The 26,549-nt window shown below is 40.7% G+C and overlaps 3 protein-coding genes across 25 annotated transcripts in view; 2 read left to right on the top strand and 1 right to left on the bottom strand.

Moving 5' to 3' along the window:
* RBM39 (RNA binding motif protein 39) overlaps positions 1-14,781 on the top strand; it is a 32,469-nt gene extending 17,688 nt beyond the window's left edge. For 8 of the 17 annotated variants that reach the window (XM_003359965.5, XM_003359964.5, XM_085003719.1 and 5 more), the window contains 7 exons: positions 2,909-3,113; positions 3,664-3,741; positions 8,728-8,778; positions 11,606-11,687; positions 12,299-12,404; positions 12,858-12,936; positions 13,025-14,781. In XM_003359965.5, coding sequence (XP_003360013.1) covers positions 2,909-3,113; positions 3,664-3,741; positions 8,728-8,778; positions 11,606-11,687; positions 12,299-12,404; positions 12,858-12,936; positions 13,025-13,125 — 702 coding nt within the window. In that variant the 3' untranslated portion in view covers positions 13,126-14,781. The remainder of the gene's footprint in view (positions 1-2,908; positions 3,114-3,663; positions 3,742-8,727; positions 8,779-11,605; positions 11,688-12,298; positions 12,405-12,857; positions 12,937-13,024) is intronic. The other 9 variants (XM_005672898.4, XM_005672897.4, XM_085003722.1 and 6 more) reach the window with 2 other exon arrangements.
* A 1,200-nt stretch (positions 14,782-15,981) lies between these two features.
* On the bottom strand, positions 15,982-17,702 carry ROMO1 (reactive oxygen species modulator 1). The gene is made up of 3 exons (NM_001097462.2): positions 17,645-17,702; positions 17,325-17,455; positions 15,982-16,175 (listed from the first exon to the last, which is right to left on the bottom strand). The coding sequence occupies exons 2-3, from the start codon at positions 17,453-17,455 to the stop codon at positions 16,067-16,069; spliced, it is 240 nt and encodes a 79-aa protein (NP_001090931.2). The 5' UTR covers positions 17,645-17,702; the 3' UTR covers positions 15,982-16,066.
* Positions 17,703-17,739: 37 nt separating this feature from the next.
* The window catches only part of NFS1 (NFS1 cysteine desulfurase), a 28,524-nt gene continuing 19,714 nt past the window's right edge, over positions 17,740-26,549 (top strand). For 5 of the 7 annotated variants that reach the window (XR_014831733.1, XR_014831732.1, XR_014831731.1 and 2 more), the window contains exons 1-5: positions 17,740-17,905; positions 18,529-18,638; positions 19,880-19,996; positions 20,812-20,895; positions 25,716-25,868. Coding sequence is in view for 2 of the 7 variants with exons in the window: in XM_005672887.3 (XP_005672944.1) it covers positions 17,809-17,905; positions 18,529-18,638; positions 19,880-19,996; positions 20,812-20,895; positions 25,716-25,868 (561 nt within the window). In the remaining 5 variants the exon portion in view is untranslated. 7 annotated transcript variants of the gene reach the window in all.

The following is a 26,549-nucleotide window of genomic DNA, read 5'->3' as shown; positions in this document are numbered from 1 at the left end:
GGGCCGTACCCATGGCATATGGAAGTTACCAGGCTAGGGGTTGAATTGGGGCTGCGGCTGCCAGCCTACACAACATTTCACAGCTGTGCTGGATCCTTAACCCACTGAGCGAGGCCAGGGATCAGACCCTCATCCTCATGGATCCTAGTTGGGTTCGTTAACCGCCGGACTGCGTAGGGAACACCTATAGGTACCTTTTAAAAGTAAACTCTTCAAGTTCCCATTGGGGCTTGTGGTAACGAACCCAACTGGTATCCATGAGAATCCAGGTTCCATCCATGGCCTCACTCAGTGGTTTGAGGATCTGCTGTTGCTGTGAGCTGTGGTGTAGGTTGTAGATGCAGCTCAGATCTGGCATTGCTGTGGCTTGGCATAGGCTGGCAGCTGCAGCTCTTATTTGACCCTTATCCTGGAAATGTCGTAGGAAACCGGTGTGACCTTAAAAAAATTTTTTTAATAAAATAAAAAATAAAAGTAAACTTCATGGATTACTTTATGATGCAATCCAGTTACACGATAGCTATTTTTCCAATTAACTTCTAAGCTTGGAAAGTGTGGTTTAAAACACAGGTATTTGTCACCATTGCTGTCCTTTTAAGAATATGGAGTTCCCAGTTTTTATCAAGAAGTAATAACTGTCGGAGTTCCCATTGTTCCTCACTGGAAACAATCTAACTGGTATCCATAAGGATGCAGGTTCGAACCCTGGCCTCGCTCAGTGGGTTAAGGATCCAGCATTGCTGTGAGCTATGGTGTAGGCCAGCAGCTCTGATTCGACCCCTAGCTTGGGAACCTCCATATGCCGAGGGTGTTGTCCTTAAAACAAAAAATGAAAGAATAGGGAGTTCCCATCGTGGCTCAGTGGTTAACAAATCCGACTAGGAACGATGATGTTGTGGGTTCGATCCTTGGCCTTGCTCAGTGGGTTAAGGATCTGACATTGCTGTAAGCTGTGGTGTAGGTCGCAGACGTGGCTGCGTTGCTGTGGCTGTGACATAGGCTGGTGGCTACAGCTCCGATTCGATTCCTAGCCTGAAAACCTTCATATGCTGAGGGAGCGGCCCTAGAAAAGGCAAAAAAGACCAAAAAAAAAAAAGAGAGAAAAAAAAAGGTATTTCCTTTACAAATTTAATGTAACATCTAAACGTATCCCATAGTAATGAGAATGTGTTCATTCATCAAAGGTGTTTTACTTGCCTCAGTGTATATTGATGAAAGAAGTTATTTATAAAACAGCAAGATAACATACTGTTTTGTTCCTAGTAACATTAGCATGGTCTCACCCACCATCATTAAAAATAAAGTGGTTAGTGGATTTTACATGCCACTTTCAATATTTCATTCTATTTACCATCTAAATGGTTTAGTGTTCTGTATAATAGGTTTAGTGCTTGAATATTTGCTCAATCGACAGTTTTCACTACAACACCGAGTGTCATGTAAACAATGATGGCATATTTTCCAAAGGATTTTAATTTTTTAATGTACGTATGAATGGTCACTTACTGATCTGTATGCAAAGCTAGATTGTGTAAGTTTACAGGGTCTTGTGCATATAACCTTCTGTAGTTGTTACTGCCTAAATAATGGAAAAATTGTTCAATTTTTAAGCAATTGTACATTCTAGTGAAAGATAACTCGTGGAATTAGTGACATTATATCTTGTTCTACCATTAAATTAAAACCAGACCATGTGAATTTAAAGTTTTATTGTGTCTGTATCCTGAAATTAAGACTATTTTAAGAGTTCCCTATAAGATCCAGTGGGTTAAGGATCCTGCAGCATTATCACTGCTGCATCAGGGGTTTGATCCTTGGCTCAGTAACATCTTTTGATTGTTTTGTTTGTTTGTTTTTTTAGGGCTACACCTGCAGCATTTGTTAATTCCCAGGCTAGAGGTTGAATCAGAGCTGTAGCTGCTGACCTATACCACAGCAACCCCAACATGAGCCATGTCTGTGAACTACACCACAGCTCATGACAACTCCATATCCTTAATCCACTGAGAGAAGCCAGGGATTGAACCTGCATCCTCGGGTACTAGTCGGGTTTGTGAACCACTAAGCCACGATGGGAACTCCTTAGCTCAGTAATTTTGAATGCTGTGGATACAGCCAAGATTTTTTTTCTTTTTCTTTTTAGGGCCACACCCACAGCACATGGAGGTTCCCAGGCTAGGGGTCAAATTGGAGCTGTAGCTGATGGTCTATGCCACAGCCACAACAATATCAGATCCACGCTGCATTAAAAACCTGAGTGAGGGAGTTCCCGTCGTGGCACAGTGGTTAACGACGACTAGGAACCATGAGGTTGCAGGTTCGGTCCCTGCCCTTGCTCAGTGGGTTAACGATCCGGCGTTGCCGTGAGCTGTGGTGTAGGTTGCAGACGCAGCTCGGATCCCGCGTTGCTATGGCTCTGGTGTAGGCCGGTGGCTACAGCTCTGATTCGACCCCTAGCCTGGGAACCTCCATATGCCGCAGGAGCGGCCCAAGAAATAGCAAAAAAAGACAAAAAAAAAAAAAAAAAAAAAAAAAACCTGAGTGAACTTTTTTTTGTGAATATTCACTTTTATGAGAGAAAAAAGCATTTTACTTCATCCTAGCATATTAAAGGGGATTTTGATGTTTGAAAAATCACTTTTCACACTTTATTACTAAATTTTTGTATTCCTAAAGACAAGTCTCATTAACCTGATAATATTTTGCCATTTAAACAACCACATTAACAAATCTTTCTAAGTTTTGGTGGCCTGATAATTCAGATTATATTACTTGTTCCTTGAAATTTTTACATTATCTTTCCAGATTTAATTATTGAATATACTAGATTTAATAAGTATGCACTTTTTTACGTTGCATGTATAAGTGAACTAATTACTTGACTTTTATTCCATTGTCAATTATATAGTTTTCTGATTCAGAATGTGCCAAGAAAGCTTTGGAACAACTTAATGGATTTGAGCTCGCAGGAAGGCCAATGAAAGTTGGTCATGTTACTGAACGTACTGATGCTTCCAGTGCTAGCTCATTTTTGGACAGTGACGAACTGGAAAGGACTGGAATTGACTTGGGAACAACTGGTCGTCTCCAATTAATGGCAAGACTGGCAGAAGGTAAGTTTATTCTAGTGTTGTGAATGATAGTTGTGGATATGTTAGTGAGAAAGGTGACCATGCAGATAAGTCAATGGGAAAGGTTTTTTCTTATTTTGGGATTGACTTTATTATCTTTGAGCAGCACTTGTAGTTTTATAGGTGAAATTCCGTGCCTTAACGTTCTAAAGGAATCTTACCTTCTGGTGCTGCTTTTTGAGTACCACCTCACATGTTTTAGAATTCTTTTGCTTTCTTTAATAATTATGTTCACATACTTCAGAATAAATTAAGTTGCAGAGCTTATACTATATCCTGATTGTACAGTTGGCCCTCTTATATATGTAGGTCCTGCATCCATGAATACAAAGGACAGACTGTATGTATCATGCTATTTTATGTAAGGGACCTTAGACTTTGAGAGGGTCCTGGAAACATCTCCCTGTTCCAGCTACCAGCTACTGAGAGACCACATGTTTTATTGACATGATTTTGGTATTCAGCACCCGGAAATCAAGAATTTTCCCACTCTTAATAAAGCAGGACTTGAAAATCTAATATTCTTTTACAGGTACAGGTTTGCAGATCCCACCAGCAGCACAGCAGGCTTTGCAAATGAGTGGTTCTTTGGCATTTGGTGCTGTGGCAGGTAGGAATTGAATCTTTTCTATTGGAAATCATTGTTTTTTCACCTAATTCGAAAATTTGCCAAATTTTTGAATTTAAAAGGACTTACTGAGAATTCAATTCATCAAGTACTTTTAGCCTATAATTTAAAGAGTTCACATAAGGAAGTTGAAATAGAAAATAGTTATTTAATGATTAATAATCTTTCAGGGTATTTTTGAACCCTGTATACTGTTTAATTGAAATTGCTGTAAGTTGTTACATCTTTTAAAATATATCACTTTCACTGAAGACCCCAAAGTTGATATTGTTTGAGAGGAAAAATTTTTTCTTAATGTTTGAGTTTAGAAAGCTACCAGAGGCCTTTAAATTAAGCTTTATTTAAAATAATAACAATATTAAGAGTACAGAAAAAAGTTGCTTTCTAAACTAGTACATAATACAGTTGACTCTTAATGCATGTTTGAATTGCAACAATTCACTTGCATATGGGTGTTGTTGTTTTTTAATGATAAATACTACAGGAGTTCCCATCATGGCTCAGTGGTTAACAAATCTGACTAGGAACCATGAGGTTGCAGGTTCAATCCCTGGCCTTGCTCAGTGGCTTAAGGATCCAGTATTGCCGTGAGCTGTGATGTAGATTGCAGGTGTGGCTCGGATCCCGAGTTGCTGTGGCTCTGGTGTAGGCCAGTGGCCTCCGATTAGAACCCTAGCCTGGGAACTTCCATATGCCTCAGGAGCGGCCCTAGAAAAGGCAAAGAGACTAAATAAATAAATAAATAAAATGATAAATACTACAGCACCATGTGATCCGTGGTTGGTTAAATCAGTGAATTCTGAATGACCAAGGATATAGAAGGCTGACTAAGTTACATACAGCTTTCCAACTGCCCAGGTGGTTGGATTCCCTAACTCCCAAGTTGTTCAAAGGGCAATTGTATTTTGAGATTTTTAGTTAGGGAATCAATTTTCCAGAGAGGTCAGGAAAAGAGAAAATGACAGATAGTTACACTTAGTGGTTCAGTTTATGAAACACATGTTCTAATCTTGGTTGTGGCTCAATGGCCTGAAATTTGCTTTTACAAACCTATGAACTAGGATAGTGTTGAATTTTGAAATGTTGAAGATTTGCTTTTAGAGTATCTAATGAGAACCACTTCTTGTATTTCAGACTTTGATGACAGGAAATACTAACCGATGAAAGTATGGCTATTTTCTATTATGAGTTGGTTCTTTGATAATTAAAAAGCATTAAAGTAGAGGATTGTTTTTGCTTGTATGTTATTCTTTGCCATTTATTAGAGAGGTGGGTGTTACCATCTTCCTCATTTAGTGAATATCTGGAGTTTGTGAGTGCTTTAGAAAACCTGCCGTTAGGGTCTTGTGTTTTTTGTCAAACTATGATTTATATTGAAATAGGAATTACTGATAGGAGTTCCTATTGTGGCTCAGCAGGTTAAGAACCCAATATAGTGTCAGGATGTGAGTTTGATCCTTGGCCTTGCTAAGTGGGTTAAGGATCCGGCGTTGGCCTCAAGCTATGGCTTAGTCGCAGATATAGCTCGGATCCTGTATTGCCATGGCTGTGTCGTAGGGCCGGCAACTACAGCTGTGATTTGACCCCTAGCCTGGGAACTTCCATATGCCTCACATGCTGGCGTAAAAATTAAAAAAAAACAAAACAAAAAAAAAAACAAGCATTAATGCATTTTTTTATTTGAGTCATTTGACGAATGTTTCCTTTAAATTATTGTTTTGTTTATTTTGACTTTTTGAACAAGTATTAGACATTTAATTTCTTCACAATGATCACATACTCATAGATGCCACTTGCAGTAATTGAAGATACTAAAGAAGATATTAAACCCATCACTTCCAGAACTATATCCTAGTCTGTAGTTTGAAAGTTAATTATTTTACCTGAAAACTGTACCCTTGTATTATTTCCCATTGTTCAGGTCATTCTTTGAGTAGTTTAGAGAAATGCTTGATTGTTTACGTATTTTAGGTATTTCATTTGAGGTTAGTGTGTACCTTGAGGGATTTAATGCAAGGACATGATTCATTTCTTAACAATCTTATGTTATATTTTGGGTGCCGTATCAAATGTATTGATTTGTTGTAAACAGTATATATATGCCTAATTGAAGATTTTCATTATTAGATAGTATTTTTTCCCTCACCTATTATTTTCTCCTGTGATAAAGTGAATGATGACAATTCTCTGGGCATACTCACTGGGTAGTTTATATTAAAGATGAAAATTATAAATGTACTTATGGACTGCTTAGAATAAGCCATTTGAAAGGTGATTTTAAAATTCGATTCTGGAGTTCCTATTGTGGCGCAGTAGGTTAATGATCCAGGTTGTTGCTGTAGAGGTGCCAGTTCAATTCCTGTAGTGAGTAGAGGATCAGGTGTTACTGCAGATGTGGCGAGGGTCTCCGCTATGGCTCTGAATTGATCCCTAGACTGGGAACTTCCATATGCTGTGGGGACAGCCATAAAAGGGGAAAAAAACATTTGATTGTTTTCTTAAAACTTCCCTTAAATTGCTGTTACAACTGCATTAATAATCAACACTCAGTTTTTAGGTAAAAATTTACATAACTGGGTATTTTTCTTCAGAGAGTCGTTGAAAGTTCATACATTCCTTGTTGAAATAAATCCTTCAGTGTTGATATATTTGAGGCCATTGTCCCCTAAGCCCTTTAAAGCTTTTTTTTGATATCAAGAGTGCTCCATCTCAATATCCATGTCTTTACTCAGGAAGCTTAACAGGTCTTTTTAAAGATAAGTTAGTACTAAACTTAATGAAACCCATGCTTTGTTTCCTCGCTTGGCACAAATGACCTGAATAATCATTTTTGAAATTTTGATAGGGATTTTTATACATTAATATGGCATGGATTTCTGATATCTATACATTCTTTCCCATTTTAGGAAAAGACAAATTGTGTAATAATTTAAAGTTTATTGACAGTGTTTTATGGTCATGTCTTCAAGTTCCTTCAGTATACACCAGTTACATTTCTGCAACTCCCTGAGATGCCAATTTTGAGCACCTAGAACTCAGGTATTCTTACATCCCCATGTAACTTGGGATGCAGATCCCTTTGCAACTTTGCCCATGTTTTATGATCATTTTCTGTACTCAAAAGAAAACCTGAATTGTAATAACGGACTGCAGCTGAATCACATGTTATTGAAAATTAGATTACTGAATCGAAACAATTTCTCTGTCATATTATTATAACTTAAACTTCAGAGAGTTCCCATTGTGGCTCAGTGGTAATAATCCTGACTAGGAGTATTCATGAGGATGCAGGTTTGATCCGTCCTCATCTGTGGGTTGAGGATCCGGCGTTGCCATGAGCTGTGGTGTAGGTTGCACATTCGGCTCTTATCTGGCGTGGCTGTGACTGTGGCATAGGCCAGTGGCTACAGCTCCTGTGCAACCTCTAGTCTGGGAACCTCTGCATGTGGCAGGTGGGGCACTAAAAATACAAAATAAATAAATAAAAGCAGGATTATCATATGATTCATCAGTTGTTTTCTGGGTATATATATTATACCCAAAAGAATTGAGAATAAGAATTGAAGAGATACTTAGAACCCCACATGACTGTGGTATTACAATCACCAAGATGTGGAAGCAAGTCAAGTGCCTACCTACTAATGAAAGGGTAAAGTAAATGTAGCAAATAAACTTCAAGATATTATGGCACTCAAGAGTTGTTGCTGTTTTCACTTACTTGCTGGCAGTTTTCTTGTAATTTGCCTCTAATGTAGAATGTTGACAATTATATGAGACAGTAGTTGCTGTTGTGGAGTGGGGAGATTGAGTGTCCTTGAAATGCCAAGGTGCAGGTTCAGTCCACGGCCCACGCAGTGGGTTTTTGGATCCTGCATTGCCAAACTGTGGCATAAGTTGCAACTGTGTCTTAGATCTGATCCCTGGCCTGGAAAATCTGTGTGCCTCAGCAGCCAAAAAAAATACCTTGGGGAGTTCCCGTCGTGGCGCAGTGGTTAACGAATCCGACTAGGAACCATGAGGTTGCGGGTTCAATCCCTGCCCTTGCTCAGTGGGTTAAGGATCTGGCGTTGCCGTGAGCTGTGGTGTAGGTCGCAGACGTGGCTCGGATCCCGCGTTGCTGTGGCTCTGGCATAGGCCGGTGGCTACGGCTCCGATTCGACCCCTAGCCTGGGAACCTCCATATGCTGCAGGAGCGGCCCAAGAAATAGCAAAAAGACCAAAAAAAAAAAAAAAACCTTGGTAAAAATTAGCATTTTTATTTTTAATACAGACTGGATACTTAGATTATTCTTGTATTTGATAAATTATTGTAAATCTGATTAGATTTTGCTCCTAATTAAATATCCAGACTAGGCCTGGAAACAGACTTAATAAAACTGCTAACTTCTGGGCTAGATTTGACATTCCAAAACTTAAAAGAGCTCTTACTTAAAAAGAAAATTCATGTGCGCTTAGAATGGTGTCTTTTTCAGTGATGATATTCCTGCTACTTAATTCGTAGGTTATTAAAAGTGTTTAATAGGTGTTTCACCTGTACTATTGCAGTATTTACTGTTTTACTGTAAATCTTTTAAAAATGCTTACTGACACTGATAGAACAGTCAAATATCCCAAGTACTTGGAATTGAATTCTCAAGATCAGGGTTTTCATGCATTTTCTGACCGGTGTGCTTCCCTTTCCCCATTTCCCATTATTCCCATGTGGAGAGTAGTATAGACTAATGCATTTGAGATGTGGAATAGTAGTAGGAATAGGAAGAGAGAGGCGTAAGTAAGTTTCTTAGGATCAGAGGAAGAAAAAGGCCCCCAAAGCCTTGTCAATGAGGAATGGGGAAGGAGGTTTGGCTGCCAGGTTTTACTATAAGTACCTTATGATAAACCCTGCTACCATAGTCCTCTTTTATTAATACTTTCCTGACATTTACCCTGTTAGTTGAGGCTCTTCATTGTTCCTGCACTGAGCTGTAGAATTCTCTTTTGTTATAGATTTGCAAACAAGACTTTCCCAACAGACTGAAGGTGAGTTGAGTTTTTTATTTGTTTTTGATGTGGATGTAAATGTAGCAAGACAGTTGTATATATAGTTATTATTGTAGTTTGTATTTTAGGCCTAATTTTGTAAGAATGACATATGGTGTCATTACTACAGCTGTCTGGTGACTCACATTTAGAAGGCCTAATCCAAGTCATTACAATTACACAGATGTAAAGATAGTAAATATCCATGCCTCTTTTTGTTTTAGTTTGCTTATAATTATTTTTACCTTTGTATGTTTCTGTTCTGATTATAATAACTCATGTAAATGGCAAAAAAATGAAATTTGTCATTTTTTAGACAAATCTTTCAAAACATGGAGTCTGCCCAGTTAATACAATACTGACTCTAATACCAGTGATTTGTGTAAGAAGTACCAAACAGTGAGTGATATTATCCAGAACTAAATTGCATGCAGATGTCAGAGATAGAAATAGTTTCTAAAATAGGCTATTTTTTCCAATTACCTAGTAAATCCGTCATTTAATAGAGCATTTTAATTGAGGTGGTTTGGTCTTACAGTTTTGTAAGACTTAGTATAGTATAGTATACTTAGTATAATAAGTATAATAGGGTCTTACAGTATATAAGTTGTTTGGGGAAATTATTCTGTAAGATAAAGGTCTGTCCTTGATCTCCTTGTTCCGTGATAGTCAGGAATTAAATGTATGTATACTACTTCTTCCAGCAAATGTACAACTGTACTCAATCTTTTTTTTTCTAACAGATTTTAAAAGTAGAATTGGTGGATTTTTCTCTTAGCTGTATTTCTATGTTAAATTCATTGTTTTCTGCATTTATCTAGGTTGAGCTGGGATATTTCAATCATACCTTTAATAATATTTTTGAGTATTCATAGCATATAATGACCTTCTAGTATTTTTTCCAAGGTTACTTCCATTTGTTTATGATAAGGTATATATAGTGGGCTTCGTTTGTCTTCATTGTAACACTAGCACTCTTGCATCTTTTTTTCGAATAGAATTTGCCATGTTATTTTAGCATTTTTATTTTATTGAGCATTTTCTGAAAGACGAACAACTTGTTGGGAGTTCCTGTTATGGCTCAGTGGTTAACTAATCCGACTAGGAACCATGAGGTTTCGGGTTCGATCCCTGGCCTCGCTCAATGGATTAAGGATCCGGCATTGCCGTGAGCTGTGGTGTAGGTTGCAGACATTGCTCGGATCTGGCGTGCTGTGGCTCTAGCTTAGGCCGGTGGCTACAGCTCCGATTAGACCCCTAGCCTGGGAACCTCCACATGCCGTGAGTGCAGCCCTAGAAAAGACAGACAAAAAAAAAACAAAAACAAAAAAAAATTTGTTTATTGAAGTAAACTAAGGAAGCAAAAAGCGCTTGTAGGGGCTTCCCTGGTGGCTCAGAGGGTTAAGGATCTGTCATTGTCATTGCTGTGGCTCAGTGGCTGGTGTGGCGGGGTTCAATTCCTGGACCCAAAACTTCCGCATGACACAGGTTCAGCCAAAAAAAAAAAAATATTTGCGGTCCTATCAGAAATGATTTTTTATAATGTATTTCATACACAGCCCTAAATTTTGTTCAGTGTAATATTTCTGATGTTTCCTCAAGTTATTGTTCATTGCAGTTACCCTCATTTCTAATGCACTGTTTTATCCGTAGCTTTATTTATATTTGTTATGTATTGGAATGAAATTTGGTCAAATATTATGATTACGGTGAGTTCTATAACTGCTACTGGTGGTAATGTTTCCTATATCATGTAAAGGCAGTGGAGCATCTACCTTGAAAAATGTTCTCATTTAAAACCAATGGGTTTGAATTTGCTCCTTAGTGTTAATTTCTAGTAGTTTTCATAATTTTTAAATTTATGGATGCATAATTAATTTATGGATACATGTTACTCATTTTAATGTTTCTCTTGCTAAAACGGGACCTAATCATTTTTAAAGTTTTAGTTTGATTTTACAATAGGTTTGTAGTCATAGGACATTAAATCTTAAATACTTGGATGATGTCATGTATATTCTTTTCAAAAACTTCGTCTTTTTGAAAGAAAATATGTAACTATATATTCATGGGCAGAAACCTAAGAAATTCAACAAGGTGTGTATGTGTATATATATATATATGTATATATATATATATATACACACACACACACACACACATACAGACATACTCTGATTTAGCTGGAATTTTAAAGATTGTATTTTCATCATCCCCTTCTTGGGGTATAAACTCCCAGCAGTCCTACGAAATCTTTTTATTCCCCTGATTTTGTATTGATAATTTGTCTAATTGAATGGATTTTCGCTAACTTAAGGTTTAATTTCCCTTAAAAAATGAAACTCCCTTGAGTTCCCTTATTTTAGTGGTTAGGATTTTTTGCTTTCTCCACTGCTACCTGGGTTCAATCCCAGATCCCACATTAAGACTCACACCACAGCCAAAATAATAATATAAAACTCTTGAGTTCCTGCTGTGGTGCAGTGGGTTAATGCTCAGGCTTGTCTCTGGCTATGCTGGTTTATGTCCCAGCTTGTCACAGTGGGTTAAGGATCTGGCGTTGCTGCAGCTGTGGCATAGGTGGTAGCTACTGCTGGGGTTTGTTCCCTGGCCCTGGGGAACTTCATGTACCTTGGGCATGGACAAAATAAAACTGGGTTTGGTACATTGATAGTATTATCAGCTACAGAGAATTAGTGAAGTGATTGAATACCCTAATTTCCCACTTTGGGTTCAGTGGTTATATTTGGCTTTGTTTTATTTAGAGGGATATTCTGATGCATTTTCCATGAAACTGATTTCTTTCTTTTTTTTTTTTTTCTTTTAGCTTCAGCATTAGCTGCAGCTGCCTCTGTTCAACCTCTTGCAACACAGTGTTTCCAACTCTCTAACATGTTTAACCCTCAAACGTAAGTATTTTACTTTGGTCAAGTTCAGAAGGGTATGCTGTGAAAGCTTTAATCTTTATAATGTGTAAGCTAACATTTAGGATGTTTCAACTGCAACAATTTTGATTCTTTTAGTATAATTATTTTTATGCAAATTAGAAATAATTGCAAGATTGAAAGTCAGTTGTAAGCTTGGCAGATTTTGTTTTGCATTTATATCTAGCAGTTTTATGTGAAGCTTGCATCCGTTTGTTTGTTTCCTTGTTTTTAGGGCCGCACCTGTGGCATAATGAAGTTACTAGGCCAGGGATCAAATCAGAGCTGTAGCTTCCAGCCTCTGTCACAGCAATGCCAGATCCAAGCCAGGTCTGCAACCTGTATATACCACAGCTCACAGCGACAGCAATCCCTTAACACACTGAGCTAGGCCAGAGATCAAACTTGCATCCTGATGGATACTAGTCGGGTTCGTTACCACTGAGCTACAACAGGAATTCCCGTATCCGTATGAGTTTCTATCACCAGTATACTTTTTTCTAGTCCTATGAAATGGTGATAAGCTTGGTGAAAGTGTCTTTTTTTATATTATATAAGTTTGAGTAGGGTCTAATAGACTTAATACTTTGTTGCAGAGAAGAAGAAGTTGGATGGGATACAGAGATCAAAGATGATGTGATTGAAGAATGTAATAAGCATGGAGGAGTTATTCATATTTATGTCGATAAAAATTCAGCTCAGGTATTCTTAATAGAAATTGTTACTCTCTGATCTCTTTATTTTCACATTCTTGGGGCATAGTTTCCTTAGAGGGAATTTTTGTAGTTTCCTAAAAGAAGTTTTACCATACTGACTAAATAAGTACACCCCCTCCAAAATAGAGATGCTTTCAAATAGTTGAAGTAGATCAGGTCATCATTTAGCAGAGGTGCTGGTTAGTGTTCAAAGCTTGCTATGACGTTCTGGCACCTTGATTTCATTGTTTAGCATCTTTCAAACCAGAAGATAGTAACAAGGCCAGTTTTGGGGAGAAGAGGGAGGATAAACTATTTTCAGTAAGATTCTAGGTATATATAGTAGCTAGTGAAACACGTCATTATAGAGCATTTCATTTTTCTGCAGGTAACATGAATAAACCTATTGGAAACTATGTTGTATACCACACCACTTTTAACCTTTTTTGTTTTATTTTAGGGCAATGTGTATGTGAAGTGCCCATCAATTGCTGCAGCCATTGCTGCTGTCAATGCACTGCATGGCAGGTGGTTTGCTGGTGAGTTTGACTTTTTTTCTGAATGATTATTATTAATGGTGTCATCTAAGTGAAGATGCTAAACCCTCATATCTGTTTCTTTCAACAGGTAAAATGATTACAGCAGCATATGTACCTCTTCCAACTTATCACAACCTCTTTCCTGATTCTATGACAGCAACACAACTACTGGTTCCAAGTAGACGATGAAGGAAAATATAGTCCCTTATGTACATAGCTTTTTTTCTTTCTTGAGAATTCATCCTGAGTTATCTTTTATTTAGATAAAAATAAAGAGGCAAGGGTCTACTGTCATTTGTATACAATTCCTGTTACCTGAAAAAATAAAAATGTTAACAGGAATGCAGTGTGCTCATTCTCCCTAAATAGCAAATCCCACTGTATACAAAGCTGTTCTCTTGTTCTGCCTTTTAATTGTACATGTAGAAAATTACATTAAGGATATATAGGAATAGTTCTAGGGGACAAATGTGCTTAACATAAAAAGGCAGACAGGGATGCAATGATGTTTTTAATGTTTCAGAAGCCTAACTTTTTACACAGCAGTTACATTTCACTAATGTTGATATTTGGTTAATGGTTTAACAGGTTTCTGGAATACAGTTTGTGGAATTTTAAGGCAGCTAAAAGGGCTGTTTGATTAACATCTCATCCTGCATTCTGACCAATTGGCAAGGAAAGGAATTTCAAATTACATTTCTGGATGGTATCTTTTTCAATTAATGTATCTGTAAAAGTTTCTTTGTAAATATTATGTGTTGTAGTGTGTCTAAGATTCCAAACAAAATGATCCCTGCATTTCCTCAAGATGTTTAGTGACAGTCTGGTAAGCAAAGCAGTCTGAGCAAGAGATAGGAAATGCAGAAATAGGTTTTGTCTGGTTGCATATAATCTTTGCTCTTTTTAAGCTCTGTGAGCTCTGAAATATATTTTTGGGTTACTTCAGTGTGTTTGACAAGACAGCTTGATATTTCTATCAAACAAATGACTTTCATATTGCAACAATCTTTGTAAGAACCACTCAAATAAAATTCTCGTAAAAAGGCCACAAGAAATCTTCATTTTTGAAATGTTTTAAAGTCATAGAAACTTGAAGGTAGAATATTAGTTTCTTTGACTTTTTAGAGTTTCTTTTTCCTCTTTGGGAAAATTCTTAGTGAAACTGTTGACCTTAAGTTGCCCCTGTACATTCCTTAGTCCACCTTAGTTCTACTATACTTCGTATTTGGGGTATTGTATGAAAGAAAGCTGAAGAATTTTTCAGAAAGAAAACCATACAGATTTGCCCAGGCCTCTCCCCTTTGTTGTCTTGAGCATCTTTATGGGGGAAAAATTGCTTTGCTATTTAAAGAATTGAATGGAAGCTTGTAAGTTAAAACTGGTTTCCCAAATTGAATTGCATTTGTCAAGCTTTTACTTTACATGGGCAGCAAGCTTTCCAAACACTTTGTGTTCTGAACTCTGCTTCGAGTTTGTATGTGTAGGTTGAACCTTTTTGAGTAGGCTAGGTTGCTCCTAATTGCTCCTTCCCATTACCGATTTCCTCACCTGCCTATTTGTTTTTACTGTACTGTTAGGGTTGAAGCACAAGTATTACAGGTTTATATCAAGATACTTAGTTTGAATTTGAAGGCATTACAACTATCTACCAACTTTGTTGTGGGACTTTTGTAATTCCCTTATTTGGTTCAGTTATTTAACTTAAGTTTCAAGAGTCAAGTTAACTATTTTTGAACACTAGGTAGCAGTAAGTGTTCATGGTCACAGGGGGATATATATATGTCAACTTTTTCTTTCCAAAGTCTCCAAGTATCTAAATAATTAAAAATTTTATTCTTGAATCAAGTACTATCAGGTTTGTTTTCGTCATTCCTTTCTAGGGAATTGGGACAGCAAACGTGCCCTTAGGCATTTAATACTGTTAAGAGGTGACAAGTTTGTCCACCACCTGAGAAAGAAGTTTGGGTTGTAAATGATGCCCAAAGCAAGTTTGTTAGGCATTTAATAATAAAGAATAACTTGGAATACCCTGATGGCTCAGTGGATTAAGGATCTGGCATTGTCACTGGAAGGATCGGGCATTGTCACTGGTAGAACGGGTTTGATCCCTTGCTGGGGAATTTACATATGCTGCAAGTGTGGCCAAACAATTTAAATGGCTATTCTCAGGTCATTTAAGTAATACTAGTTCCTGGGATAACAACCACTTGGTTGTGAAATTTGTATTCTTCCATTGCTATTTTGGTTTGTCCTTGATTGCAGTTGGATTCTGAGTGTCTGTGTGCCCTCAAATATTCCAGTTAGGTTATTTTTCTGTGTAACATTTATTACCATTTTCTTTTTCCTTTTTTTTTTTGGCCTTTTCTTGGGCTGCTTCCCGTGGCATATGGCAGTTCCCAGGCTAGGGGTCTAATTGGAGCTGTAGCCACTGGCCTACGCCAGAGCCACAGCAAGGATCTGAGCTGTGTCTGCAGCCTACACCAACACCAGATCCTCGACGCACTTAGCAAGGCCAAGGATCGAACCCTCCACCTCGTGGTTCGTTAACCACTGCACCACGACGTTAGTGACAGATACTTGGGAGGGCAGCTCCGCTTAGAAGAATGTCAAGGAATTATTTTGCCTCTACAGGTGAGGGGTGCTTCTCATTACTAGGAAACTACCATAAGCCAGTTAGTAAAATGGGGTGGAGGTGTCAGTGTCAGCTTTTGAAAATCATGGGGATGTATTCCTTTTGAGGCTACAAAAGTCGGAATTTTTTTTTTTTTTTTTCCTGGTCAAATCATATGAAGGACAATTTTTTGAAAATAAAAGTTAACCTTTCAGTATGACCTTGAGAAGATCTAGACCTGCCACTATTTTAAAGGTGAAAGACAGTCTGATAGCACTAACTTTATTAAAGAGTCCAATAATAAGGTTTACTGTAACCTATGGAAAGTCCAAAAAATGTTTCAGGTTAGTGAAACAAGACACCAAACCTCATTAGTGCATCTCTCTTAACTGTAATAGGCTGCATATGAGAAGAAAAATGCTTCCAAAAGAAACTCAATATTCAAAGGTTTGTTTTATTATAGTACATGGGCTGGGACTGATTGGAGAGGCTGGATGTAGTGGGCAACCACTGCCCTGGTTAGCATCGGATGCCCATCCCGATGGCCATGAATGTGCCAAAGGTGCCGCCACTCTGCATCATGGTTTTCCCGATGCCGCCCATCAGCTCCCGACCCCGCATTCCGATCCTGAGAGGAGGAAATCAAGATGGGGCCAATTGGGAACAAAAATACAAGAGGGAATGGGGAAATTAACTGCCCCTTTTCAATTTAATTATAATCAGGCCATTCAGGACATTTCACATGAGGTGGGTAAAGGATCATCAGGTTCTCTAGGCGGATTCAACTGTCTTCAGATTGTGGGAGGCAGCAGAAACAGTGTAAAGAACATGGAAAGGGAAACTGTATTTTTGTGCTGCTTTTACCTCCCGAGTATATATGATCTGGTTAACATCTGTCTTTTAGACGACATTAAAACAGTGATTGGGGAGTCATACATGGATTCCAGAACTAGATTAGCAATTCACAGGCTGTGTCAAGTGTAAAATAGGGATCATAACAGGGTTGTTAACAGCATTCAGCACAGAGATGGGCACTAAGTGCTCGATAAATGGTTTTTTTTTTTCTTTTTTTTTTTTTTTTTTACTTTTTAGGGCCGCACCCCCAGCATATGTAGGTTCCCAGGCTAGGGGTCCAGTTGGAGCTACAGCTGCTGGCCTACACCACAGCCACAGCAACAACAGGTCCTTAACCCACTGAGCGAGGCCAGGGATTGAACCTGCAAACTCATGGTTCCTAGTCGGATTCATTTCCACTGAGCCACAACAGGAACTAAATAGTAATTTTTAATTTATTAAGATCCATACAGTCTCTCTTAGGTGTGAAAATGACATTCTACATTCTACTCCCAGAAAGGTGAAATTAATCAGCAAGTTTGCTATGTGCAATTGGAAATAAATATAATATTTAACACAATAGGAATACAATTTATTGAGCACATGACATATGCCACATTCTGTGTGTGCTCTGATTTGATCCTTTAAACTATGAGGTAGCAGTTACAGACCTCACTTTACACATGAAACGCAAGCTCCAATTTCCCTAAGGTTACAGAATGAGTAAGGGCCAGAGAGCGTTTTAAAGTCAGAGCTCATATTCAACCATTTAGGCTTCCAACCTGTCCTCCCAGACTGAAGGTGTTTAGAAAATCTGGCTCGTTAAAGGCCAGAGGGAATTGGAGTAAGTAGGCTCTTATCCTGGCTGCAGGTCGAGTGGTGAGTGGTGTGGACCGAGAAAGTCTGGTAGTCCCGCCCAGAGATCACCGCCCGCCCCCCTCACCTGAGACAGGAAAAGGTGCCGAAGAGCGCCCCTGCCGCCATGCCCACGGCGCAACCCATCACAAAGCCCATCTTCACGCGGTCAAAGCAGCTTGGCTGGGACTGTCCGTAAGGCCCCACGGCCACAGGCATCTGCGGGGTTGGAAGGTTAGGGAAGTACGGGCCTAGCCGCCAGCCAGAGACCAGAGCGGGGGCGGGAGGAGCTAGGGTGAAGAGTGGGCCCAAGGGTTCGGGGAAATCTGTAAGGGGAAATAAGGGTGTAGCCCGACTCCATTGCCCTCTTAGCGTTTGAGTCCCCGCGCCGCGGCACCCCCACCTCACCTCGCTCGTGGCCTCAGTCGCTGAGTTCTACGTCTCACACCGAACGCGAGGCGGAGCGTATAGCACAGCTCCGAGAATCGCTTCCGGAGCGCGGAGTTGTACTTCCGGGATTCGGTAGCCGAGGACCGCGGCCGCTTCGGGCGGGGGCTTCTGCCGCCAGGATCATGCTACTGCGAACCGCTTCGAGGCGGGTGGCCGCAGCCGTGCTCGCCGCTGCCAGGCCGAGGGCCAAGTCGCCCACTCGGGGGCTGCGCCTGCGCGGTACGCTCCCTGGCCCGCTCGCTGACACTTCTCTGGCGACGCCGATCTTTCCCTTGTGTGATATGGCGCAACTGAATATTCAGGAGCGTCCCTCTTCCGCCAGCTACCCGGCCCCTCTGACTCTTCCTCTTAGGTGCACCCCTCAAACTTTCTCAGGCCGGCCCTCTGAACGGTTGAGTTCGCTGCGCGCCCCCTCCCCCTCCCGCACTTCAGATCCGGCCCCGCAGGCCCTCAGAGCCCTTGAAGCTTGGCCTTAGGACCTCTCCTGCCCAAATTTTAGAGATGCTGGTCGTCCAGCTCCTAACCTTTGAAGAAAAACCCTGACCTATGGTCTCCACATTCATTCTCAATGGCTTTGCTCTTTCACAGGTCTCACCACTCCCAACAATGCAATTTTAATGTCTCAACATCCCCCTCCCTGAACTCTTTCTCTCTCCCTCACCTCTTTTTAAGCTCTGCTCAAGTTTTCTGATGTTTTGTTTCCTTTTACGTTGAGATTCGACCTCAGTATCCTTTCAACTTAACACACCTTGATCCAGCTTTTACCTTCTGCTCTCTTGGATGTTCTATGTACAAAGTTGCATTCTCTCTCACTTGGCCACTCCCTTCCATTTTTTTGTCAGTTGTAGACCATGCTCCCCAGTCTGCTGTTCCCTCGGATGCAGTCACTGCTCCGGAGGCAGAGCCAGTGCTGCGGCCTCTGTATATGGATGTGCAAGCTACAACTCCTCTGGTAAGGATGGAGGGACAGCTTTCCCCAGGACTGTTTATAGGAATTATACCATAGAAGTGGCAGTGCACAGAAATGGCTGAATCTCTGTAGAAGTGAGAGCCATTGAGAAGTGTATGTTGGGAAATGCAATGAACCAGGAGTGAGGAAGCTTGAGTTGTAATCCACTAGAAATGGCTTTGCTACTTACAAGCTGTTGACCTTGGTCAAATCACTTCAGTGGAGGCACTCGTAGTAGTTTAAAGCATAGGATCTGGAATTAGCTGCACTAATCCACTTACTGTGGATTTGTGCAAGTATGGAATAGGTTATTTAAAATTTTTTTTTTTTTTTTTTTTTTTGTCTTTTGTCTTTTGTCTTTTGTCTTTTTAGGCGGCACCTGCAGCATACGGAGATTCCCAGGCTAGGGGTCCAATTGGAGCTACAGTTGCCTGCCTATGCCACAGCCGCAGCAATGTGGGATCCAAGCTATGTCTGTGACCTGCACCACAGCTCATCGCAACACCAGATCCTTAACCCACTGAGCGAGGCCAGGGATCAAACCTGCATCTTCATGGATGCTGGTCAGGTCATTATGGCTGAGCCATGATGTGAACTCCTTGAACAGGTTAAAAGACATAAAGCAGCTCTTAGAATAAATTGTGGCACATTATAAACGCTTAAATATTAATGCAAGTTTCCATCAACACAGGGACTCTGACATGTCCTGGTTCCTTGTAGATCACATTGCTTGGCAGGAGTGGAAACACTTGCAGGCATGGCTGTCAGGACAAGGCAATGTTTGTAGATTATCTGAGGAGATGGTGGAATAATCTTAGATTGGTTTGGGGAGTTCCCATTGTGGCTTAGTGGTAACAAACTCAACTAGTATCCATGAAGATGTGGGTTCAATCTCTAGATTTGCTTATTGGGTTAAGGATCTGGTGTTGCTGTGGCTCTGGCATAGGCTGGCAGCTGCAGCTCCAATTTGACCCCTAGCCTGGAAACTTCCATATGCCAAAGGTGCGTCCCTAAATAAAGCAAAAAAAAAAAAAAAAAAAAGATGGGTTTTGTCAAGGAGTATTTTAAACCAGCACTTGGTTAGTACCTGAGAGGATGGAAGAATGTTTGAGGCCCAATCGGGGCAGGTTCTGAAGGGTCGGAAGTGTGTTGAGACAGGTTGGGCATGTTTTAGGGTATGGAGGGAGGCCTGAGTTAACTATGGGTTCAAGGAGACTGATCTTGATCTCTTCTGTTGTGCTCAGGACCCTCGGGTGCTTGATGCCATGCTTCCTTACCTAGTCAACTACTATGGGAACCCACACTCCCGGACACATGCGTATGGCTGGGAAAGTGAGGCAGCCATGGAACATGCTCGCCAGGTTAGTACAGAAGACTCAAGGAGCTTTTGATATCAGAAGTTTTAATGTCAGAGGTTCAGTTGCTTGTGGGAGGCATTTCTTTCTTGATAGCTGTGAATGAAGGTGGAAATGGTTTGGGGCCCCTCTCAGGAAGAGATTCAAATAGCAGGCCTTTGGAATCCCTCTGAAGACATTTGATTAGATCCCACATTTCCTAGATAAATGACTTTTGGCATGTTGTCTAATTTTTTGAACCTTCAATTTCCTACATTAAAAAAGGAAATTGTAGGAGTTCTCTTGTGGCTCAATGTGTTAAGGATCCAGCACTATTACTGCAGTGACTCAGGTGACAGCCGTGGCATGAATTTGATCCTAGTCTGGGTATGACAGCCGTGGCATGAGTTTGATCCTAGTCTGGGTGTGGGGAAAAAAAAAAAAGAAGAAGGAAGGAGGAAGGAAAGAAAGAAAGGAAGAGAGAAAATGGAGATTGTAAACTTCCTATTCCTTTGGGTTATTTGGTAGATTCAATCAGACAATCAGACAGTTCTGGCGATATGTGTTTTACTAACACAATGGCCATACATACTAAGGGCTCAATAAGTGCTTTTTCCAAATCACCAAAGTTATTGTTATTTTGTATTGGGCTGGAAAAGTATCTGGAATTTGGGATGTAGCTGAATCTAGCCCCTTGTCTGACCCTAGTGGGTACAGAGCTGCTTCTGAGCAGTTGATGGAATGCAGCGGAGCTCCTCTTGCTCCAGAGTTCTCTCTTAGTTGTGTCTGCAGCTGCATTCCTGCCTAGGGAACTTTTTTCTCTTTCTTGTCTTGGCTTGTAGCAAGTAGCATCTCTGATTGGGGCCGATCCTCGTGAGATCATCTTCACTAGCGGTGCTACTGAATCCAACAACATAGCAATTAAGGTAAGAGAAGGGAATCTGAGGGCATATCTGGGCGTTCCTTACCTCGAGATGGTGTCCTGACATTGTTTAGGCTCATATATATATTTCCCAGCCACCCACTTTAACCCTATTGGGAGGAGAGACAGACATACACTCTTTCGGACTTGTTACTTCCTTCAACCCTTTGCAGTCTACTCTATCTTAATTCTTTGCTTCTGTTGATTTCAGTGAGGTAGTTGGATAGGAAAGGAGCTAGCTCTTGGACCACTAACCAGTTGGTGTTTTGGACTATAGCTACTTCAGAGACTCAACTTTCCCCAACCTTTTGATCACAATGAAGTCTAGAAAACACTTGTAATTGGGCATGTTTCTCTGCTACTTGTTACCAGCTTCACCTTTATATCTGTGATTTCAGGGCTGCCTTCCTCTCACCTTTCGCTTTCTTTTTGATGAGATCAGTTTGCAGCAAGTTCCTCCTGTTCCATTAGATGTCCCCGTTTTGAAATACTCTTTGCTATGGTGACTTCTTCAGGCATTTGCTTGATTTTTCAGTTTGAGATTAGTCACTCTGTCCTTGGATATATAGATCGTCGGTACTAACAAAAGTAAAATTCCACTCTGAGTAGTCATGTCGATGTTTCATGAACATAATTACTTTGGACTGGGCCTGGTTGCTAGGGTCACTTGTGTAAATACGAAGGCTCTGATAAATTGTGGGATGCTGTAGGTTCAACTCTGGCTCTACCCCTTCTCACCATTGTCTCTCAATTTGTGTGGCCAGTATTGGTTTTTCTGACCTGGAACTGAGTGTAGGAGGCCTACACTGGCCTGGTTTCCAGAGTCGTCAACACTTTGCCCAATCCAGCAGGAAAACATCCTTTCTTCATACTGTAGAGATGACAGTTAGGGAGGAGGTCCCCCCAAAGATGATGGTTATTTCTGGAATGGGATGCATTTTCAAAAATTTGAAAATGTTTGCTTTGAAAGTATCCACAGATTCCCAACCCTGGATGTCAAGGATTGCTAAGAGCAGTTGTGGCAGTTTTCCCCTTAGTCTCCTGGATGGGTAGAGTAAATAATCTGTTTTCTGTTAGAGGAGTCAATACTGTGGGTAACTGAGAAGTTGGGAGAGGGAACTTTAAATGTTTTCATTTTTTTTTTGTTTTGTTTTGTTTTGTTTTGTTGTTGCTATTTCTTGGGCCGCTCCCGCGGCATATGGAGGTTCCCAGGCTAGGGGTTGAATCGGAGCTGTAGCCACCGGCCTACGCCAGAGCCACAGCAACGCAGGATCCGAGCCGCGTCTGCGACCTACACCACAGCTCAGGGCAACGCCGGATCGTTAACCCACTGAGCAAGGGCAGGAATCGAACCCGCAACCTCATGGTTCCTAGTTGGATTCGTTAACCACTGCGCCACGACGGGAACTCCTAAATGTTTTCATTTTTATGTCCCTTATCCTTAAGAACATAGTCTTTGTTTTTTGTTTATTCGTTTTTGTTTTGTTTTTATTTTTTTGCTTTTTATTTTTATTTATTTATTTTGTCTTTTTGCCTTTTTCTGGGCCTGCTCCCGCAGCATATGAAGATTCCCAGGCTAGGGGTCTAATCGGAGCCGCAGCCACCGGCCTATGCCAGAGCCACAGCAATGTGGGACCTGAGCTGTGTCTGCAACCTACACCACAGCTCAGAGCAACGCCAGATCTTTAACCCACTGAGCAAAGCCAGGAATCAAACCCACAACCTCATGGTTCCTAGTCAGAGTCATTAACCACTGTGCCATGATGGGAACTCTATTTTTTTGCTTTTTAGGACCACACCTCCAGCATAATGAAGTTCCCAGGCTAGGGGTTGAATCGGAGTTGCAGCTGTCAGCCTATGCCACAGCCACAGCAACTTGGAATCTGAGCCTCGTCTGTGACCTTCACCATAGCTCATGGCAATGCTGGATCCTTAATCTGCTGAGTGAGGTCAGGAATTGAACCTGCATCCTCATAGATACTAGTTTAGTGCATAACCTGCTGAGCCACAATAGGAACTCTGAGGTTTTTTTTTTTTTTTTAACTCTATAGAAAGGTTTAAAATAAAATGTAAATCTTCTCCATCTTCCTCCCCTATTTTGACTTTGAGTCCTGCTTTGCAGTTAATTCTGAACTGATTCTGTTTAATATTGTTCTAGAAAACGACTTATATGTACATAGGAATTTGCTTTTAATATTTTCACATACTGTAGCCTGCCAGATTTATTCTTCTGTAACCATTAATAACATATCTATGCTTTTCCACTTCAAACTACATTTTTTTTTTTTTGTCACCCTGTGACATATAGAGTTCTTGGATAAGGTATCAGATCCAAGCCACAGGCATGGCAAGATCCCTAACCTACTTTGTGATGCCAGGGATCAAACTTGTGTCCCAGGACTCCCAAGATGCTACTGATCCTGTTGTGCCACAGTGGGAACTCCAAACACCATAACTTTTTTTAAGATTTTTATTTTTTCTATTATAGTTGATTTACAGTGTTATATCAACTTCTGCTATATAGCAAAGTGACTGAGTCATACATACATACATACATATATATATATACACACACACACATTCTTTTTCTCACATTATCCTCCATCATGTTCCATCACAAGTGACCAGATAAAAAGTTCCCTGTGCTATACAGTAGGATCTCTTTACTTATCTACTCCAAATGGAATGGTTTGCATCTAAAACTCTATAGTTTTTAAGTGTAACTGAATTCTTTCTTTCTTTCTTTTTTTTTTTTTTTTTTTTTGCTTTTGTCCTTTTTTTAGGGCCACAATCATGGCATATGGAGGTTCCCAGGCTAGGGGTCTAATCCAAGCTGTAGCTGCCAACCTGCGCCACAGCCACAGCACTGCCAGATCCTTAACCCGCTGAGTGAGGCCAGGGATCGAACCCACAACCTCATGGTTTCTAGTCAGATCTGTTTCCACCGTGCCATGACAGGAACTCCTATAACTGTATTCTTTTTCATGGAGTTGTGTTATTGCAATTTACGATTCATTTCTCTATGATTGTATGTGTTTAATTTTTCCAATTTTTAGGGATTGTAAATATAACGAAAGCATATTGCGTCTTTTTTTTTTTTTTTGTATTTTTAGGGCGCACCTGTGGCATATGGAGGTTCCCAGGCTACGGGTCTGATTGAAGCTACAGCTGCTGGCCTATACCACAGCCACAGCAATGCCGGATCCTTAACCCACTGAGCAAGGCAAGGGATTGAACCTGAAACCTCATGATCCCTAGTCAGATTTGTTTCTGCTGCACCGTGGCAGGAACTCCAAGCATATTTTGTCTTAATGGCTTCATCTATCCTTTGAAATTTTTTTTTTTTTTTTTGTCTTTTAAGGCTGAATCTGCAGCATATGGAAGTTCTCAGGCTAGGGGTTGAATCAGAGCTGCAGCTGGCAGCCGAAGTCATAGGCATAGCCACACCAGATCTGAGTTGTATCTGCAACCTTCACCACAGCTCATAGCAATGCCGGGTCCGTTCACCCACTGAGCTAGGCCAGGGATCGAACCACATCCTCCTGGATACCAATAGGGTTGGTTACCACTGAGCCACAGTTGGAACTCTCTGAAATATTTTCCTAAAGTGAATTTCCCAAAGAGGAATCATGGTAAAGTTTCTGAATACAGGTTGTAAGACATCTTTATAAATGATTATCTGGGAGTTCCTGTCGTGGCTCAGTGGTTCACGAATCCAACTAGGAATCATGAGTTTGTGGGTTCATTCCCTGGCCTCAGATTTTTCCTGGGATGCAACGATAGGAATGATTCACATTTTCCACCTGGGGTGTAATAAAAAATATGTTTGGTCCTTGTTGTTGGTTCCTGGCACAGGGTTTCAAAAACCCTTGGAGTGATCTGATTGATGGAATGTCTTTTATTATTCATAACAATCCCCATTGGACCATTCCTGAGTTCTGGTGATGAAATAACTCATGGTGGGCCCTTAGATAGTTTCAAGAGATGGGCTGGCCACTCCAGAAAGACCAAGAATATGATTAGCGTGTTGTTACTTTTGTCTGAGGAGGAGAGAGTGCTGGAGATGGAGTCCAGTCCTATGGCCAATGATTTAATCAGCCATGCCTGTGTAAAGAAACTCCCATAGGAGTTCCCTGGTGGCTCAGCATGTTAAGGATCTGGTGTAGGCACTGCTGTGGCTCTAGTTACTGCTGTGGGGTAGGTTCGATCCTTGGCTGGGAACTTCCTCATGCCAAGGGCTTAACCAAAAAAACAAAACAAAACCCCATAAAAACTCTGGGAAACGAGACTCAGTGGAGCTTCCAGGTTGTTGAACTCATGCATGTGCTAGAAGGTAACATGCTTGGATTCACAGGGAGAAGGCATGGAAGCTCTGTGCCCATGGGGCCCCAGGCCTCACCCTGTGCATTTCTTCCATTTGGCTGTTCCTGAGTTGTGTCCTTCATAATAAATCTATAATAGTAAGTATTTTTTTTTAGTGAGTTCTATGAGTCATAGAGAATTATTGAACCTCAGGAGCTGTGGGAAGCCTTATATTTGTGGGAAGCTGGGGAAATATGGGTGGGTGGCTGGTGACTCCTGAGCTTTGAAACTGGCATCTAAAATGGAGGCAGCTTTGTGGCACTAAGGCTCTTAACCTGTGAGATTTGCACCAATTTGGGATAGTTAGTGTCAAAATTAAACTGAATTGTAGGACATGCAGTTGGTGTCAGAGTTGTTCTTGGAGCATTCTGCCCTCATCCACTTACTTAGTGCAACAGGGATGGAAGTCATGGCCATCTCTCTGAGTATATTCTTTTTCCTTCCACCACCACCAATTTCTAGGGGGTGGCCAGGTTCTATAGGTCACGGAAAAAGCACTTGATCACCACGCAGACAGAACACAAATGTGTTTTAGACTCCTGCCGTTCACTGGAAGCTGAGGGCTTTCAGGTCACCTACCTCCCAGTGAAGAAGAGTGGGATCATCGACCTGAAGGTAAGAGAAACAAAATAGGAGGAACTCGGTTTCAGCATGTAAATCTATCTTTTTAGCCTCAGCTGGAGCTTGAAGGACTAGATGTAATGGTGAGGGTGGGGTTTAGATCTAGAGAAATAGGCCTTGCAGTGAAATCAAGATTATGTTCGCTTAAGTGTGTACCATCTTGCTTTTCTCTGGAGGATTTGTTTCTCAGCTTCGTCAGAGCTTCCTGGTCAGTGTGAGAGCCCTGGGCATGTGTGCAGGGTGCCAGAGACTCACACTCACCATGGGAAAGCTCTGGCCTTCTCTCCTTGCTGATTTTTCTTTCTTTCTTTCTTTCTTTCTTTCTTTCTTTTTTTCTTTTTCTTTCTTTTTTTTTTTTTTTTTTTTTTTTTTTTTTTTTTTTTTTGTCCTTTTAGGGCTGCACCTGCAGCATAAGGAGGTTTCCAGCTAGGGGTCCAATTGGAGTTGTAGCCGCCGGCCCATGCCACAGCCACAGTAACATGGGATCTGAGCTGCATTTTTTTTTTTTTTTTTTCTTTTTGTGCAAGCAAGCAAAGTTTTTATTAAAGGAAAGCAGCTCCCAGAGTTACTGGGAGAGGGGAGAAGAGCCCCTTTTCTCAATTGTCCTATAGGGGTTTTTATTCCTTAAAGTTGGGGGGATCTAGAGAGATGTGGTCTTCTCCCATTGGCTTTGCT

Source organism: Sus scrofa, chromosome 17 (genome assembly GCF_054392235.1).
Source record: "Sus scrofa isolate SSC_HxYL_T2T_F1_AM1 chromosome 17, Sscrofa_HxYL_maternal_Yorkshire_Landrace_v2.0, whole genome shotgun sequence".
Taxonomy (NCBI): Eukaryota; Metazoa; Chordata; class Mammalia; order Artiodactyla; family Suidae; genus Sus; species Sus scrofa.
This window is presented reverse-complemented; position numbering and strand designations above follow the sequence as displayed.